The 19,572-nt window shown below is 40.9% G+C and overlaps 1 protein-coding gene across 2 annotated transcripts; it reads left to right on the forward strand.

Annotated features, from left to right (window-relative positions):
• The first annotated feature begins 3,110 nt into the window (after positions 1-3,110).
• On the forward strand, positions 3,111-18,953 carry triobpb (TRIO and F-actin binding protein b). 2 transcript variants are annotated; one of them, XM_026345896.2, is made up of 13 exons: positions 3,111-3,805; positions 7,377-7,433; positions 7,790-7,858; positions 8,090-8,179; positions 8,376-8,485; positions 9,485-9,917; positions 10,764-10,998; positions 11,880-11,991; positions 13,026-13,185; positions 14,929-15,024; positions 16,224-16,310; positions 17,720-17,918; positions 18,010-18,953. In XM_026345896.2, exons 1-12 carry the CDS (start codon positions 3,800-3,802, stop codon positions 17,879-17,881), a joined length of 1,617 nt encoding a protein of 538 aa, XP_026201681.1. In that variant the 5' UTR covers positions 3,111-3,799; the 3' UTR covers positions 17,882-17,918; positions 18,010-18,953. The 2 variants fall into 2 exon arrangements, with proteins under 2 accessions (XP_026201681.1, XP_026201671.1); XM_026345886.2 differs by having other exon boundaries at positions 3,112-3,805; positions 17,720-18,953.
• Positions 18,954-19,572: the final 619 nt, after the last annotated feature.

Here is a 19,572-nt window from a genome sequence, read left to right on the forward strand (position 1 = left end):
CATGCTCGACGTGTTGAGTCAGGTACTCTGCCAAAAAACTTCAAATCGTTTGTTAGTTCAGTCAAATCCCAATCCAGCACCATTTCAGACTTTAGGAGTGCCCTGAGAAAAACAGAAGTTAACGGATCTTTAAGTGGTCGTGGTCGTACTCATGACAGCAGAAGCCCCTCTCCTTCAAGGAGGGACTATAACCCCTCAGGCCAAATGTCTCTTCGCAAAACTGAAACCATCAGCAGCTCATCTCATACTCAGAGACACAACAGTCGTACTTCATCTCCATCTAGAACAACTTCTGACAGACTCCGTGACAGTTTCTCACCCACACGGAGTAATTTCAGTTCGTCCAGCCAATTCCTCCTTCGTAAATCGGAATCAGTTACGTCTCTGAACGGACGTGGGCACCATGGACGCTGTGGCTCCCCCATAAGGGAAGGATATGATATTGAAAGTCAAGCTCTGCTACGAAATTCAACAGCAAGGAATGGACTGAATGATCAGGAATATGAACATGACAGGCCCATCGTGCCGCAACCAAAACAAAGTTATGATGCCCCAAGTCGGTCCATTCTCCGTAAGACTGAATCAAGCACTGTTAGTAGCAGTCGAGGGCGCGACAGTCGTAGTTCCTCCCCTGGAAGGAGAGGCTACACAACCCCAAGTCAATATCAGCTCAGGAAAACAGACACTAGTGGTTCGTTGAAAGTCCGTGGTCATGAAAGTCGTAACTCATCCCCGTCGAGGAGAAGCTATGAAAGTCCTTCTCAGTCTCTGCTGTGCAAGAATGAAGTGAAGAGTTCTGTCAGAAATCATGACGGTCACAGTTTGCTGCCTTCAAAAAAAAGTTATGATGCTCCTGACCTGCGCTCACAGCGGAAAACAGAAACTAGAAGCTCCCTGAGCAACCAAAACTCTTCTTTGACTGGAAAAGGCACCAGTGAAGCACCAGGCTACTCCATCCTGAGACACGCCACTAATGGAGACTCCATTCGCTCCCCTCAGAGGAAAACTACCTATAATGACTCCAAATCGGACTCCAAACACTCACCACGATCCTGGCGGGAATCGACTCATTCTGTCCGCAGCTCTTCGTTATCTCGTGCTGCTTCACCCTCCAGACAGAACACAAATGGCAGCAGAACAGCTTTTGTCACCTTAGAAACACCCAAGAGCCCCAGTAGTATGAGATCCGGGGTTGGGAGACTCGCCCGAGAGGATCGCTGCCCCTCTCCTCATGATAGGAGGTCCTCCCATCGTGCACAGAGCCCTTCTTATTCCCCTCATTTACAAATGCGGAGGCACACCTCCTCCCAGAGCTCCATGGAGTCGTCAGAGTCAGGTCAGCTGTCAGTGGGGTCCACAGGGCGAAACAGGGAGGAGTACGCCATGATGGCCGACCTCCCAAAGGTCAAAATGATTCATCAGGTGGAGGGAATGGGCCACACGGGGCGGCATCTCAATCAGCAGTCCTCCCGGAGACAAGAACTCTTCAAACCAGCCAGGTTGGAAAAATATTATGTGTTTGTATGATTATCACACAGAAGTACACAAACACAGTAAATAAAACTGTACGCAATTACCTTCATAGATGCCACTTCAAATTATTTACTGAGCATTAAGTACATGCTCTAAAAGGAACTTTTGAGCAGAAAGGTGCGAGTACACCACTAGAAAACATTTCTCTGGGTGTCAGTTCAAGATTCAAGATATAAAAAACGTAATCCATCCCAGAGAGAAATCTGACGTGTTAAATGTTTCTTCTATTCACAAACTGACCCAATAAACAATTAGAAAAACACATGTTGGAGCGAAACTTCACCATTTACTGTGAACTTTTGTTGTAAACTGCGAATGTGAAAAATACCACAAAGTAAAATTTAGGCTCGATTTGATTTGTTTTTATCTGATTTCTGCATTGAAAACGTACTCATTACATAAAGGCCCATTTTAGATTGATATATATTACTGGGTTATAATGGAGTATGAATGACTTTCTGTCTCTGGTACTTAGCGGAGGTAAATCTAGGAGACTTTGTCGCCTTCATACCATCAGCTCAGACACATTTGACCAAATCAGACTCGCCGTTGACCTGTTTGTGCTGTTTCAGCCACTCCCTGGGCAAACACCCCTCCAGAGAGTGGGACGATGTGGTGGACACTGAGAGAGAGTGGCACAGTGGTGGCAGTGGGTATCTGTCTCGAGCTCACTCTTCTACGTCACTGCAGGTAGGCCAGTTGGGGTTGAGTGATTTTATTTTGTGTAGGTATGTAAAGACATGTTTTGAGACAGTATGTGACAACAGGATGAAATTCAGCATTAAATCCATACAGAAGTGTGTGCACTGCATTAAGCGCCTTTCCCTTTTGCACAGTATAATCCATCACAGTGGACCTGCGGCTTGTGCTCTGCGGTTTCCACCTGCTTAATATGTTAATGCTTAACCACATCTTCCACATACCTACTCCACATTTGAATACATCTGTGGATGTGAAACTGTGAGGGTTTCTATATTTGCTCATTGATTATGCTCATAACAACACAAGCTGTGCTTTTTCCAGAGGTCTGGCAGTCCCACAGCAGATGAGGGGAGTACCTGGAAAGGTAATCACCACAGATCTGAGCAAATGCAGGTATGTGGAACAGTTAGTCCGTGTGTAACTGTATGTGGAGAGTGATTCTATCATTAATATTTGAATTGAACACCATAAACCAACTGCAGCACTTGTATTTGCACCTTTATTGCAGTTTGGTCTGTTTAAGTATACGTTATCTCTCTGTTACACATTTACCAGACGTGCTGCAGTTTGTACAGCGTTCACACGAATCCCATCTATCACTGGACGCACTTGGCATCATCCCCTGACTTTTCTATATGCAGCTGTTTTGAAACCCTCTTCTTGCAGCTTGTTGTTATGTGTCTATACACTTCACCGACACCCTCCAGGCATTTCATAAGACTGACTTGAGCTTTGTCAGTTATGGTCTGCTGGGACATGTGTTGAAATTCCTGAACTGAAACCAATAGCTACCAAAAGATTTGGGAGGAGGAGGGGAGTGCTATTTAGTTTGCAGAAGATATTCAATGAGGAAAATATAGCAAAAAGAAATCTTCTAAATGTTTGGGAAGTAGATGATAACAACTGTTTTACATGTCTTGGTTCTCCAACATGTTTGAGGGGTTTGGTCCCAGGAATAAAGAAGGAGTGACACCTCACTCTGCAGAGGATTTGTATGTGTTTTCTTAACAACAACCTGCTCTGGGTGTAAATAATCGAGGCAGTAACAGCTCTCTGTGGCCGGGGACTCCATCAATCCCTCTGATCCCCGTCGAGGTCCTCGGACCCAGGATTTCGAGCCAGCACCGTGTGGTTGGGTTCAGTCGATTTGCAAACGATCTTCGCGGATCCGCCCAGGAAGTGGCGGCGAGCAGCGAGCGAGCAGAGACACGACAGGAGGAAAGTTAGCTTCACGCAACTTGTCCAAAAGTTGACAAATTAGAGCTTTAAAATCCCAAAGTGTTGGTCCACGACTAGTCAGATGGATGCACTTTCCCCTTGAGGTCGGACGGTGACTCTGCTGTGGACCTTGGCGGTTCGCTTGATTAAATTAACATGGGTATGAATGGCGGGGACGGTTCTAATTTCGCGTAACGCCAAACTTCTGCGAGAAAGTTAGCATTTTTACCCGAGACGTTTAGCTTCAGCTGGGAAGTATAAACGTGAGAGCAGACGAGGGTTTGTTAGCGTGAGGTAACTGAATTTTTCTTTTGTCTTTATTTTACTCTCTCTGGATCCTGCTGTCATGACGGTAAGTCGAAGTTTCACGTTGAAAGCTGTTTTGTTTTTCCTGTCAATCTCTCTTTAATTTAATGTTTTTCAAATGAAGTCTGGAACAAGAGTTAGTCATTCACGTCTCACAGTTGGTTAAATCGGTGTTTTTTATTGACAGTGTTTATATAAATTACCACATAGACATCTTAATGGACCATTTTGCTCAACGTTTGATTGATTTTAGGGGTGTGTACGTTAAATACATATTGTTAGCTTAATGTAATTGGGTTTTTAGATAAATATTGACAGGTCGAAAACAGTAATTCTCGTTTCCAGGTGTGGTGAAGTTTCATCTGTTCACTTTGTTTTTAACTAGCAGGAAGTGGCAGCAGCTTGCACTGTGCACACACTTGTCAGTTTATTAGATATATACTTAGCCTAGCTAAAACCAAAGCAGGCTAAATGTCACTAAATTCTCCTTTAATGTTCAGTTTTTATTTAAACTGTGTTTGAGAGATGTTGTATGATCATTTAAAGGCTGCATAGCATCATACTGCCAGGTGTTTGTATTAGTTTCTATCAGTAGGTCACTCTAATTGTAAAGCATTAATTTTAGGTCTAACTAAGAAACTGACTTTATGTAGTAACTGAAGTGTTTTACTTGTTTGCACACAGACAACACAGTATTGCATGTTGTAAATTAAATAACCTGGAGCAACCGTCTCTCTAAACCATTATTATTCGTGTCATCACAGTTAGTTTAACATTAGGTATGTTCTTATTCATGTTCTTCAGGAACGTCATCTGTTTAACTAAATGGAGACAAGCAAACAGCAGAGCTGCAATAAAGGCTCAGCTCACCTAACAATACTCCTCTGTAGTGATGGGAGACAGCCGTGTTTGACCCGCTTCCTTCCTCCTTGACTTATTTTAAGCAAGGTCACTGATCTGAGAGCACATGACAAGGTCAAGCACAGGTCTTTCGTAACAGATGCTGCCTCCGCGGCTGCTCCCTGACCCGGCTTATGGTCAAGTATTGACTGCATAACATTAATTTATGATGAGTCTCGCCCCAGCACCAAAAATCCTTGAGTGGGAAAACACAGTCAGTGATGATTCATCCTTTGAATCGTTGTTATCTGACAAAATGCAGCTGTCAGCATCTGAATCAAGTTTTCTATTGTATTTACAGCCAACACCTGACGTTCCAGCCGACTGTTGTGATTATAGTTTTTGTTGTGTATGCATGTTTTTGTGAGTGTGGATGTCCGGCAGTCTTCAAATCATTTCCACATTATTTATTAATAATCAGAAGGAATTTAAATTGCACATAACATTCATAACACATTGATTCTCCTTTATTTGAACTATTGGCAGCCATCAGACCAATCATTAGATTAAAGAGGGTCAGTGGTTTATTGAGAAAACTGGGTGGTACTGTGGTTTACAGAAACACAACTGAAGCCAGGAAGGGAGGATAAATACTGAAAAGGGCTGGTTACACTTGACAGAAGACACAGAGAAATTATATTAGAGTGCAAACAAAGAGGGAGCTGAATAATTGAACCATTGACAATGGGGATAAAATGAATAATGCGCAGTTGCCACAGAGAGAAGAATGTAATGGGAAAGAGATGCCAGTGGGAGAAGAGGTGACGAATGCAACAAGAGATTTTTTTCAAAGTGAGGAATGAACTGTACATGTTGTGAAGAAGAGATAAGCAAGGTCAGGAATGTATGTTGGAAAAAACGTTGCCTAATCTTAATCTGGGATCACCACATCGTGAGGTTCCTAGTGCATGTTTTCCTCCTCCTATCAACATGTCAGAAGCAAAAAAAAAGAAGCCTGTTTGTGGAGACAAAGTCGAGTGAAACATGATTCAGTGTCTCTTTGTTGGCACACAGCATGATTTCATAGTGTGCAATAGTGTTGAGTTATGAAGAAAAGATTTACACTACAGTTTCCTCCTATTATTAGGGACATGCTGCTCCAATTCCACATACCTCAGATATTAAGACATATGATATAATATTTCAGAATCATGTTTCAGCTCAAATGGCTGTTTACTTGTAGGGATTCTACGGCCTGCACCATAATGAAAATGGGCCAATTCACAAATTGTCACATCAAATCACGCAGAAGCATGCGCTGCAGTGTTCCTGCTCCAAAATCTATGTATGAAAAACATCTTGCCAATTACAAACAAGAATGTTAAAACATAAATCAGCTGTTCGACCTGCAGATAAGACCTCTCCTGCTGCTGCCCTGGTGGATTTTCAAATTAAATGCCTTGTCTCACACTCATTTAAGTGAGGAATTTGACCTGACATTCAGCATTTTGTCTTTAACCCTGATGCTTTATTGTAGTTAGAGGTTCACTTTTTATGTTTGTATTGTGAATGTATTTTTTGGTGATGGATGGATTCAGTTTTGTTGAAGAGCTTTAGGGATTTTTAGAGACAGATTTGGGGCTTACTTTGATTGCAGGAGGCAGCTTGACACACCTGTTGGTGATGAGTTTGGTGTTTGACTGGCTAATTAAAGGGACTTTGTGCAAACTAAGGAAGGTACAGCCAAAACATTTGTGCCTTTGTCCCCCTGTGCATTTAATGAAATGAGCATTAAAACCTTTCTGTGGATTTAGGTCTGCAGAGTACTGTATTTACCTTTTTGTGCATGAGCTCTGGTTAAAAGCACTCTGGACTCCTGGACTCCTCCTTCTTTTGTCTTTAGTGGAGCTTGAAGTTCTTCACCAACTAGATAACAGGCATACTTACTTCCTGTCTTTTTTCACACCTCATATGCATCTTTGCAGCTGTTGCCCCCTTTTCATTTATTTGCTGTGCTGCAGTGCAATGGAGAAACGCCGTGGTAGTTGTTGAATGATCACAATATACTGTATAATAATCTCTGGTTTGTGAGATACTGGAGCTGTAGAGTGCTGTATGTGTAGAAACATACTAGTGTATGGTTCCATTTACCCCGGAAATTGGAAGCCGGAGCTGGGAATGACTTCACCTGAGTTGACTTCATTCCAGTACACTAGTCAGGTTACTATTACAAAATGTTCTAGCCAGGTTAGCAACTGTTTAGCCGGTTTATATTGGTACAATATTCTGTATTTTGCACATAAAAAGACTGCAGTGACGTTCACAGATAGAAGTTGTGTACAACAGTTTTAATGAGACACAAAGAAGACAGAACTGCTAGAAATGTATACACATAATACTTAAGTAATAAACATTTACAGGAACCTTTACTGGTTTTACCAGTTCGAAGTTTCGATAGAATCTATAGGAACTAGTTTGTTTTCCTTATGGCAAAATAAGTCTGGAGCTCTGGATCTGTTGTGATCATGCACAGTGATGTATTCATGCTGCGTACGCCTCGCCCTTCGTCCTGTTTCATTTGTTGCATCTAGTTACATTTTTTCTTTTCTTTCATTTCCTGTTCACTCTCTGTAAAATCCTTTTGAGACTTGCTTCGGATAAATGGCTTTTACAAAATGATGACCTTGAAACACACAAACAGTTTCCTTTAAAACCTTTTTGTCAAACATTCAAATGAAGCTCAGTGAGCATGACGCTGTGTACTCTTTACCTCGCAGCCTGACCTCCTCAACTTCAAAAAGGGATGGATGTCGAAACTGGACAACAGCGGAGAGGTAAAGTACAGTAAAGCCGCATCTTCCTCTCTCTCCAGCATCTTCCGTCCATCCTTCTCTGCTAATGAGAAAAGCTGTGTGGAAGGCGATACCGGCAGATTATCCTCGTTATCACAGTAATAGCTCGGTGATTTGAGACACAACAGGTGTCTCCTCTCTTTGAATGATACACTTGAGTGCTTGAGCGTCTTACATCACAGACTCTGCTGATGAACAAGGGGGATTTCTGTATCACTAACAATGTTTACTTTAAAAACTAAATATTAATAATGCTCTTTTTGCTTTCACACACCATTTTGTTTTAATAGTTTTCAGTTCTCAGACTAGTGTTGGATTTATCTGATGTCTTTGTTTAGTGGAAGAAGCACTGGTTTGTTCTGACTGATGCTGGACTGAAGTACTACAGAGATTCGAGTGCAGAGGAGGTATGTTAGCTAATAATCACACTCTTTGTCATGTCTGACTGTTGCATTTGATTTTAGAAATAATCCAGTAGTTGCATTTAATAAAAACATGTTTGCATGAGAATTTTCAAGCATAAAGTATCAGTTTCTTGCATGTTTTTGTTGTTGTCGTTTATGTTTATGAGAGTTTAGGGGAAGTATACCGAGTTTCTGTGCAGGTTGTGTAAGTTTTGTGTGCTTTTTTTTGTGCAGAAAGATGACATGGATGGAGAAATTGACCTGAAATCCTGTGTGAAAGTATCTGAGTTTGACGTGGAGAAGAACTATGGGTTTCAGATACAGGTAATTTCTGTCACTGCTCTGTGTATGTGATGGTGTTTATAATCCCTTTTTGTCTCCCTTAACCACACCCGCTCTGTGTCTGCTTGATTCACATCTCACAGACTCTCGTCTCTATGTCTCATCACATCGGTATCTCTCTTTTAGTTTTCTCATCTCAATCCCGTCATGTTTTTGTGTTTCCACATTTGTTTTCCAGACGCGGGAGGCCGTCTTCACGCTCTCTGCCATGACAGCTGGCATCAGGCGGAACTGGATAGAGGTTTTAAAGAAGTGTGTCCGGCCGAGCAGCTCTCCAGACCTCACACAGTAAATACCAGTGGAATTGTAAAAAATGAAACTATAATGAAGGGTAAAAAAGCGTTGCCTGCATTCCACGTTTAGCTCGAGTTAAATTCAGTCAGCTCTGCTTTTAAAGAAAATTTTGGCTGAATTTATTAAATGATTTTCTTATTTAACCTTAAACAATAAGACCAGTAGTTCTCTGTATGTTTTTTAAAACTCAGAGTGACACAAAACTGGTCCCCAGTACTATGCACCTTAATATTGGAATGAGCTGCAACATGATCTAAAGTTTGAGAGACTTTTTCTCAGTGCGATTTCCTAATAAATAAAACTTAACTAACTATAAAAAGAGCTGGAGAAGCAAAGTAGCAACGTAATATGAATCAGCTTCTCTCTCTGAACATTTCTCAGTTAATATTCATCTTGTAAACACTGTGGCAATCTCTTCTAGTGCCAGACACTGTAATATTGTCAGAAGAACTGTAATCCAGAGCAGAAGAAGCCAGCAGAGCAGTGTAAACAGAGCAGGGATCACATGCACGCTGAGTTGGTTCTTTCTTACTTCAGATGCTGTAGTAACTGGGACTCGTTCGACTGCTCTGGAGCTCTTTTTAAAAAGAGGGGGACCTCGTTATTTCTGTAATTAGGAAATGTGTGTTTTAATAGTTCTGGAACAACAGTGAAGCTCAGTGAGACAAATGAACTAAACCAGGTTCTGGATTCACCTTACAGGTCATATAACAGACTGGGTCTCTGTTTTATAAGTTTTGCAGCTCCCAGTATGTTAACATTGGCTGTCTCAGCATTATTGAATTGTTTATTTCAGGTTTTGCTGCAGCTCAACCCAGTCTGATAAGAACCCCTGTTACACACATGCACCTGTAACTTTGCTGTTTTAGCTGCTGTTAAAGAACAATCAAAGTTTCATTAATAACTTGTCAGTAACTTGTTCTCACAATGTCTCACCACGAGCTTGCTTATCTTGCTGTCTGATCAATAAGATATTTGTCTGATCATTTCCAGATTACCAGACAGTAGCAGCGACAAGGAAAACTCCCACTCACGCTTTCTGTCATCCTCTCGTCACCTGTCGTCGCGCCACAGCGACGTTCAAACAGAAGTTCCGACCTCTGCTGCTTCCACGCCGCACAGGTTTGACTACGTCGAACTTTCCCCCGTATCCACTCCTCTCCCAGCCAGCCAGAGAGAAGCAGGAGAGGGGCAGGGGAGGGAGCAAAGCCAATGGCAGGACGAGAGGAACACAAGCAGCCAGTGGGAGGCCGTGCTGTTGAGGAAGAGCAGCGGCGTAGGATCGAACCTGCGGCTACGCATGGAGGAGGAAATAGAGAAGAAGTGGGCTGAGTTTGAACGCCTGCCCATGAAGGACATGAGCTCTTTACCACAAGTGGGATCGCAGTCTTCCAGCCAATCAGCCAGTGAGGCGCTGCAGAGGGAGGTAGTGCGTGGAGATGATTTTCCAATTTGCAAATTTAATAAAATGCAAATTAACTCTTCATCTGTCTGGATGAAGTAAGAATTTCCCTTTTCTGCCTTTTTAACACTAACGCCTCTTTTTTCTGACCTGCTCCTGCTGTTCAGTAGTGTCTTCCATCTAAAATAGCAATTGAAAGTAAACACTGATCAGATTGATAATTGGGAGTGATGTAGGAGACGCTTCTGAAACTGACGTCTGTTCTTTCTGTGTGTTGTGGTGTGCATCTTGGTTTGAACCTGTATTTGGCACTGAGTCAGACTAAACATGAAACACCAGCTGCCCTACATCACAGCGCTCTCACAGGCTTCATACAGTCATACAGAATGTATAGATAACGATTTACTCTAAAGAGGAGGCTTTGTGCATTAGTTATTAAATTATAATAAAATATAAGTCAAATATATATTTATATAAAGAAGTGAATCCTAGACACTGTGTTTAAACCAGTGCCTTAAACCAGCCTTGAAAGTTCAGCAGGGACATGGGTTAAAGTTCAGATAATGTGATAAAAGGGAGCTGAGGAGCAACTGTGGCATCATGGGTCTGTCTATTATGGAACAGTGGCTCCAGCTGATGGTTCAGATCACATGCTGGCTTTGGAACACTGAAAGAGATTCACTGATTTGGCTCAAATGTTTTTATTTGACTGTATTTTATCTAAAGTTTGGTTAAATGTGTTGTAAATTACAATCATACTTTTTATTGCTGCTCTTTCACTGTCAGTGCCAGCGCCTCTGCCATCCATTAGCTTCTGCCCTCCACCTCCTTTGCTCAGTGGGCTTTACCTCGGTCTTTGTCTTTTCTCAGGTGGCGTCGCTGAGGCAGCAGCTGGAGCAACTACAACGAGCAGGAGGGAGAGGTGGAGGAGGTGTCGTGGGCGGCTGTGGCCCTGACGCCCCCTGCGGCCGCAGCCTGGCAGCCATGGAGCGCGCTCACCGACATGCACTGGAGGAGCTGCAGAGGCAGCACGACCGCCAGATGAAGGAGCTTGAGGCTGAGAAGGCCAGGCTGCTGCTGGAGGAGGCCCAGGACACAGCACGAGGTACTTACCTGCGAAGGTGGTCGTTATTTTTCATTAATAAAGGCACAGTTGATCAAGTAGAGTTGACGTAGTGCAAGTCTGGGATGTTGGTTATAGAAGAACTCATGGGACAACTGTTGGTGCTATAATGTAATTTATGAGCAATAATAAAATAATAGTGGAAACAAATATCTCAGGTACATATTTATATTTTCTTACTTAAGAGAAATATGAGATGAGTTTAAATCATGAAATGTGTAAAATGATAAAGCAAAACACAAGGAAATACACTTTTCCACTCTGTGGTACTAGTTCATCTCGACTCCACTCTTTTTGCTTTTGGTTTCAGCTACTTAGTTTTCCAGTGCAGATATGTTCTGTTTCAGACGAGGTTGAATGCAGTTAGTTGAAAGACTGCTGATAAAATCTGAGAAGAAAATACTTCCTCAGTCTGACGAGACAACTGCGGTTACTCGTGACTGACAAAATGGTAGTAACACTTCTCTCTGACCAATCAGTAGTCTGCAGTGTTTTCTTGTCACCATTTGGTATCATCACCTCAGATGGAGGTGGTACCTAATAGGTTTGAGATGAACTGTCACTTTAAAGTGACTTATGATGTTAGACCTGGTTCATGCACTTGAGTATCAGAGTAGGCTGGTGCTGGACCATGACCGTCTTTTAACAGTTTCATTTAACCTGACGGTTTAATTGCACTAATTTCATCTCACAGTTTACTTTTTGTGAATCTTTTCAGTTCCTGTAATTTTTGTTCACATTGAACTTTTCTCTGTGGAGCTGCTCAGTTGTTCTTTCTTCATGTCTTTATTCCTGGCTGCTCCTAATGCTCTGCACTGTAATCAAAGGGATCATGTAGAAGTTGCGTCATGTTTGTTTTCCAGTGATGGAAGCTTTGAAGAAGAAACACAAAGAGGAACTGGAGAGAGAAGTGGAGAAAGTCAAGAGGCTAAGCAGTGGGGTGGTAGACTCTCAGACTCTACGAGCTCACCAGCAGTGAGTAACTTCAAATCAGTTTTTGCCAGTGTGGTAAAGATGTAAACTGGCCACAAAAACATTTGTGGGCTTAGGAAACAATCAGCAATGCTTTTTCTCCGTCTGTTAGCATGACACAGACTCTGTAAAGAAACAGAATTAGCTCCACTGGCAACTGTCTGTTCAGGAGAAATCACACAGAAATACAAGCTTGTTAAGGAGGTTGTACGAGCACCCCTGCTCTGTGTGAGCCTCGAGTCTTTGTTGCCTTAAAACTAAAATCTTTTTAGGCTGGACCCGGGACCTCAGTCTCAGTCAGCACAGGCCAACATTGGTCATTTATGTGAAAAGCTCTGCTGTGCTTTTAAGTGGGAACCGATCGACCACAAAAGGGTTTTGTGTGAAATAAAAGGTAGAATTTGCAGACTCCACAACAATCCACAGTTCCTGGTCCAGACGAGGCCATTACCACAGCGGCCACTGGGTTCTGTCAGGCACTTAAGGAATGTGGAGGAATTTGGTCATGGATTAGTTTTCCTTTGTAAGCTTCAAAAAGCCTTTTGACACGAGGCTGTCTCAGAGCCTGCTCCTAGAACCTGCATTTTCGAGCTTATCTGTGTCGCCTGCTTTGAATTCTCTTCGCTCTTTGCACGCTCTTCCTTATTTTTGTGGTTAGCTGTTTTAAACCACAGTAGGAAATACTTCCCTCATAAAAATAAAATAAAAAACCACACTCATACTTTTTCACAGCAGTACTGCAATGTGTACTATTTAATAATTTTATGGTAGAAGTACACAATAGGGGTTGCGCAAAATGGAGCTTGTATTTAATAGTAAGACGTCTGACAAGGTTTAGTGGGCTGTGTGCTGTGACGTGATCTTATTCTGACTAAATACATGTGGATTCTTGCTTCTTCATGTGTCTTGCTGCTCTCATTCTAAAAACAAATGCGATGAACATTCTATCATAATTCAGACATGCAGCGTTGCAGCTTGTGTTTCTTGTTCCTGCAACATGAGCACATTTTCTTTTTTTATTCTCTCCACTGCTGCAGGGCAGAAGCTCAGTCTCTGCAGAGAGAGCTGGCTGGACTGTCAGAGCGCTACTCTCAGAAGTGCCTGGAGCTAAATCGAATTGAGCAGAACAACGCTGAGAGGGAACGGGAGATCAGCCGCAAGGAGAGAGACATGGAGCAGCTGCGAAAGGAGAACCAGGTGATTTATCACACAGATACTCAGAATTAGTGCTGAGAGATGTATGTAATTAATTTAATTAATCATTTTTGAACGATGTTAAAAAAACTAAATCTCAAAATTGAGATAATTGCTTCATCTACTGTCACTCAAACACCAGCAGTAATGTGCAGTATTGGAGACACCTGAAGCTAGAGTAAAGGTGGCCGCAGCAGCCGAAGATGACTGAGTAATACCCAGCCGTGTAAAGTAGCCATTTTCTGCTACGTGATACTTTGAACGTACTACATTTTAGAGGTAAATAAATATCATACTTGTACCCTCTTACTTCTGAAGGATACTTAAGAAATCTTCAATGATGAAATATAAGATTTGACTTAAAGTTACACAATGCAGAACAGTGCAGGTGCATTTTGAAATAACAAGACGTCACTTCAGTTCCACTTTCTGAGCATTAATTATCATACACAGTAAAAGACGGGACTGTATACAAGCACTATAAGAGGTTTTACCACAAACTCAACTGGCTGTGGTGGTTGTCTAGCTGTGGGTGTTAGTTGGCACTATTTTCTTACAGAGTTTACATTTTGTATGCGTCTTGTGTTTCACTCTGTTGCTGTTTTTTTTTTTTTTCACAGGAAACCAAACATGCTGCCACTAAAAAATTTAAAAACTGTAAATACTGAAACATTTTAATATTGTGAGATATCGGAGTACTCTTGTATATAAATTGCTTTTACTACTAGTTACTTTCAGAATGTGATTAATATTAGATGTGATCAATATTTGGATTAGATTCAAAACATATAACCATCAAAATGACCTGCACTTTGAGTATTTGTGTGTTGTAGCAGCACTTTGAATGCAGACTTTTATTTGTAACAGCGTATTTCTACACTGTGGTATTACTACTCGTACTTAAACAACCTGACTACTGCTAACGCCACAGATAAACCCAGAGAAAGGTTGTGTTACGTCAGTGATATGGAAAGTGTGGACATTCCCGCTCTCCCCAAACTTCAGGGAGTCTCCCACATATTTTTAACAGCTCACTGACGGCTACAAATCATAAACTATGTCCTGAAAGTCCTTTTTATCGTTGTAAGTGGACCTATCACGTGTGTTTGTGTGGGGGCTTTACATTAAGAACTCACTGTGTCTACACAGCTGCTGGTCACTGCAAGTGTGTTCAGCGAGCCGTTCAAAGACAGTACAGAGTCACCTGGTCACCTGTGTTTTGGAAGCGTTAGAACCCATCATGTAATTAATTTACAAAAAAGTTTTTGTTTCTGTTTCAAAGCTGCTGCTTCTTTATATCTTTTACAGGGATAACAGCTTCGCTCATTGTGTTTTTCTTTTATCGATTTTGCACATATGGCTTCAGTTGCTAGGGAATGTTGCATACTTTAATAAATAAAACTATTTTTGCACCATGTTTTGAAACTGTAAACCATCCATAACACTGAAAAGAAAATAAGATTTAATCTTTTGGCCATATCTCTCAGCCTTACATGAAACAACAGGAGTGATGTGAGGAGTCTTCATCTTTAGGTTATAACTAAAACGAAATAATAAATGTTTTACTGTAGAGACATTCATCAGATTTCTGACCCTCCTTAAAATCTGGTCCCGTTTCTGTGTCTTGCCTTAGAAATGTGATTGTGCAATCTCCATGACTGTAACGTTTACTTTCATGCAAGTTTGTGTTGTCTGGCTTTGTCGGCTTCATTCAAAACTACAAAAATAAAATATTTTCCTCTGCAGGAGTTAAAGGCTCGTTTGACGGAGGAGATCAGTCGGATGCGATCTACCATCACAGATCTGGGAGACAACAAAAGCAGGGCGGCCTGTGAACTGGAGGTAAGGTTTTACTGTGTGAGCCTGGTCTGCCAGTTAGCTGCCAGGTATTTTTATAACTGGTTGTAGAATCTGCAAATTCTTGTCTCTACATTAAGATCCAGCCATGTCTGAAAGATTGATTGTGAAACAAATTAAAAGCAAAATAACTTTCACAAATCTGATCCCTGATGAGAACAATCGGAAGAATAAGAACAAGAATCTTTGCGGTGCAGCGATTTAAATTCTCTCCTGTACAGGTTAATTATGGATAAAAGAAAATATGCATTTTCTGGATTTACTGTAGATTAGTCAGTGACTGCACAGACGTACCTGTGTGTAGTTTATCTGATTTAACCGGCTCTACAGACATGCAGATCTAAAATGGTAATCTACCGTCGGGTCCACCAGTATTTGAACAGTGACGAATGTTTTTGTAATTTTCCATCTGTAGTTTAAAGTGTGGAATTTCCGCTTCAGTTCAAGGTGTTTAATAAAGTATTCAGGAAACTGTTGAGGAATTAAATTTCCCCTATTTCCAGAAGCTCAAAGGTAACTAGACAATTTATGACGAGCAGTTTAAAACGGACAATTCAAGCCTCAGCTACAAAAGGCCCAGAAGAGTTTTCATTATTTTTTAGAATAGAAATTAAATCTCAGTAAAAACACTATTTACAGTGATTATTCAGCATAACAGAGACCGAAAAACTTAAATAAACACCTGAAAACCTAAACTTGAAGAGACATGTTTAATTTATTCCTTATTTTGGGTGTACTGATCCTTTAAGTCTTGTTGCTGTCTCTCTAAACACACATCGAATTAGACTGAAAGACACAGATAAAGCAGTACAGGGAGTTTAAACTGAACATATAAAATATTGTCAACATGCACTGAGAAAACAACACAAACGATTCTGACATGCCACCATCATCTTCCAACAATGCAGCTTTTCATTTATGCTTCAGTATTGTGTTTTTCACAATACACAGGGTGAACCAAACATAAACAGTGACTGGCAAAAAGCCCAGACTGTGTACTGTGTAAATTACAGAGAGAGCCCACTGTGTTTATCATAAATCAGTCTAAACACAATTACTGTGCGTTTTTTGGAGAACTCGAGTGATGATTATAAGAAGAGAGGAGTAAAATATGTTTCTGTGTTGTCTTATGTGTGTTTATTGTTTCGGAGACAAGAAACCGCACTGTGCTGTTTTCCTCCCAGGTTCTTCTCAGGGTGAAAGAAAATGAGGTCGAGTACTTATACAAGGAGATCAGCTGTCTACGGAATGAAGTGCAGTTTCTTAACACGGTACTGTGTGTGTGTGTGTGTGAGTGTGTGTGTGAATCTCACCTTCTATTTTTGCACACTTTGTGTTATAGGTTGAATTTTAAATGGAGGAAACTGACATTTATTCATTCAGTCTTCGCTCAATAGCCTAAACATTTGCAACTTTCTAAAAACAAAACATCTTTTATGTACAAAAGTATTCAAGCCTTTTGCTGTGATCAGGTTGTGATCTGGTGCATCCTGTTTATTGTCACTGACAGAAGAAAATTAACAGCAAATTGGCAATTGAATTGAATTGAATTGAATTGAATTGAATTGAATTGAATTGGCAATTCACTCTGAATGTCAGACAATGAACTTGAAGGACCTCTATGTAGACCTGCGATAACAGGAAAAGGGAATAAAAGTATTTCTAAAGCTTTGAGTGTTTTAGCACAGTAGTGAGAGCTGGGAGAACCTGGCAAAAGAAAATTTCAGGGACGCTCCATCAGCCAAAACTTTATTGGGGAGTAACAAGAGAAGCCAGTCTGAGGACAAACTTAACTTTTTTGACTAATACTGACCCTGTTAAGCATGGTGGGGGCAGCATCGTGCTATGGGAGCAGCGAGTAGTTCACAGCAGCTGGCAAAGGAAGGCTGATCAGAACAGAGAGAAGGATGAATTTAGCCAAAACCTGCTCCACAGTGCACAAGAACCGAGACAAGGTCCATAAAACATGATAGTGAATAACAACTGTGCTGTTGGTCTAGAAAACCAACATGTGACTAAGACAACACTGGGGTAATTACAAGACAAATGTTAAGCCAAAACCCAGACTTAAACCCTCAATGGAACATCTGTGGAGAGACCTGAAGTTGGCCGATCACACACACTTCTCATCCAAGAACGGGACAAACTGGAAGACAAATCCAGGATTGAAAAGCTTGTAGAGACTCAGGCAAGAAAACTCAAAGTGAATCAAGGGTCTGAATATTTTAGTAAATGAGAGGTTTGTTGATTTGGTAGATTGATCAGCAAAAACAGCAGCTTTAAAAAATACAGCAAAGTGAACTCACCATGTGTTTCTTTGTTCTGTGGACCTCATATTACTGGATGAGGAAATGTCTGTAAGTTTGTTAAAACTAGACCCCGGGATAAACAGGTGTTAGTGATCTATTGTTTCTATTGAGGAAAAACAAGGTTTAGCTGCAGAAATGAATGAGGACTTCACATCCACGCAGACTACTTTTCTGGGTTAAAAATCAATGAGTGATTGTACAGAATTCATTAATATAACAACAGCTTGTGTTTGTTTTTAACAGTTTGAAGTGTCCGTAGTCCATGATCTTTCTAAATCCACCATGATAGTCCAGTTACTGTCTCATGTAGTAGATGAAGCTGACTGAGGGACTTGGACACATCTTTTCATCCTCTGCTCTTTGCTCCACAGGAGAAACGCCGGGCCTGTGAACAGCATGCAGATGTGCGTGAGGAGCTGAATGCGTTAAAGGGTCGGAGCGAGCGAGAGATCCAGAGTCTCAAGGAGCACTTGAGACTGGCCATGGCTGCTCTGCAGGAGGGGCAAAAGCTGGGCAACAGCCTGGACCATTGAGAACCTGCTGCTGGTGCTAACGCTCTGACAGACACAGGTGTGGACTGGTGACATGACACAGACATTTGAGAGGCAGTTGTTTTTTAAATACCATCCTCTCTGTGTGTTTCATTGCCGTTGTTTTCCAGGTGTGTCTGCACCGTGGTGACTGAATGAAAGAGGGGTAGAGGAGCTGGATGTTCTGCTGTGTGGGGACCATGATAGTGCCTTAGTTTTCAACCATTTTGCCAGTGAGCAGCATAGAGTAGCTAATATCTGGTTTCATTACACTGGGCCACACATGATATATAAAATATAAATCTGCACTTTTCTTTTTTTTTTTTATTTTATTTTATTTTAGCTTTTGTGAGTGCGAGCGAGTGCGCATTTGGTCTGAAAACTGGATTATTTGTTAGACTTTTCTTCTTTTTTTTTAAACTGTTATTGTAGATAAAGAGTTTTTTTTAAAACTTCTCATTACGTCTGTGTCGTCTGCTCATGAGCAGCAGCGCTCAGCACGGTTACAGAGGAGCTGCTGTCATCTCAGTTTTCTGATGTACAGCTTCGGAGTCATGTTTACTCGTTGAAAACAGCACACGTTTCTTTAGAAATGGAAGCTTATCATTTGCTGTAATTATTATTATTATTATTATTATTGTTAATATTACTTTTTTTTAAACATTTTATTGTTTGAAAACGAAATTCCTGAAAAAATATTGGGATTAACACGGGATAAGACAGGAAACGTTTCTAAATCCTGGCAGGCTGAACAGGAAGCTGATCTTTGATTGTATGTGAGATTCAGGCTCCACTACTATTGAGTATGGCTGTAAAAGCTGTTGAATGAATGTTGTCCCACATCGCAGATGTCTTCATTTTGATACCACGGCTGAGAAGCTGGATTTCTCAAGCTTCCAGTCTTCATTATTGGCATTTATGTGCCACCACGACGAATGGCAGGTGTTGCATCAATGAGCCAATTTTGTATTGACAGTGTGTATTGTGATAATATGACTTATCTACCTGCCTTTTGAACAAGTTTCATATTTAATATACTGAAGAGCCTGTATCATCTTTGTAAATTATACACATTTTACAATCAATAAAAACAATTCAGCAAAAACACTTTGGTTTGTTTGTTTGTGGTCTGGTGTGAAGGAGTCTAGAAAAAATGTAAGATGCAAAGTTTGTCGATACTTTATAGAAAATGGTCAGTGTTTTTCAGGTTTGTGTTTTGTCTCGGTTCTACACAATGTAGGACTCTTTGTTAATATATTTGAAATGTAGTGTCGACCTCATTCAGTTTTGAGGCTTTATCACTTTTACTCCACTGTGTTTATCTGACAGTTTGAGTTGCTTTGCAGATACAGATTAAACAAAATATAATAAGTGATAATAGATTATCACTGATTAACCTCCTTAAAATGTGCTCCTACTTTATCAGCTTCTTTTTGTTTCCCACCAACACAATATCCTATTTTTATTATGTTTAGTTGATGATTACTGTTTTCTTACTGTAAATTGAACTAATGAACATGTTAGATTTCTGCAGAAGCAGAGCTCCTGTTGACACAGGATTCAGTGACCTTTAAATACTTTTTACTTTACTTCTATGTTTTTATCAATAACTAAGTCAGATTTATGCTTAGAAATCACTTTATAGTGGAGAATAGAGCGGGATCAAATTTGACACTACAGTCTTCTCCATCACC

This window comes from Anabas testudineus, chromosome 8, assembly GCF_900324465.2.
Source record: "Anabas testudineus chromosome 8, fAnaTes1.2, whole genome shotgun sequence".
NCBI classification, from domain to species: Eukaryota; Metazoa; Chordata; class Actinopteri; order Anabantiformes; family Anabantidae; genus Anabas; species Anabas testudineus.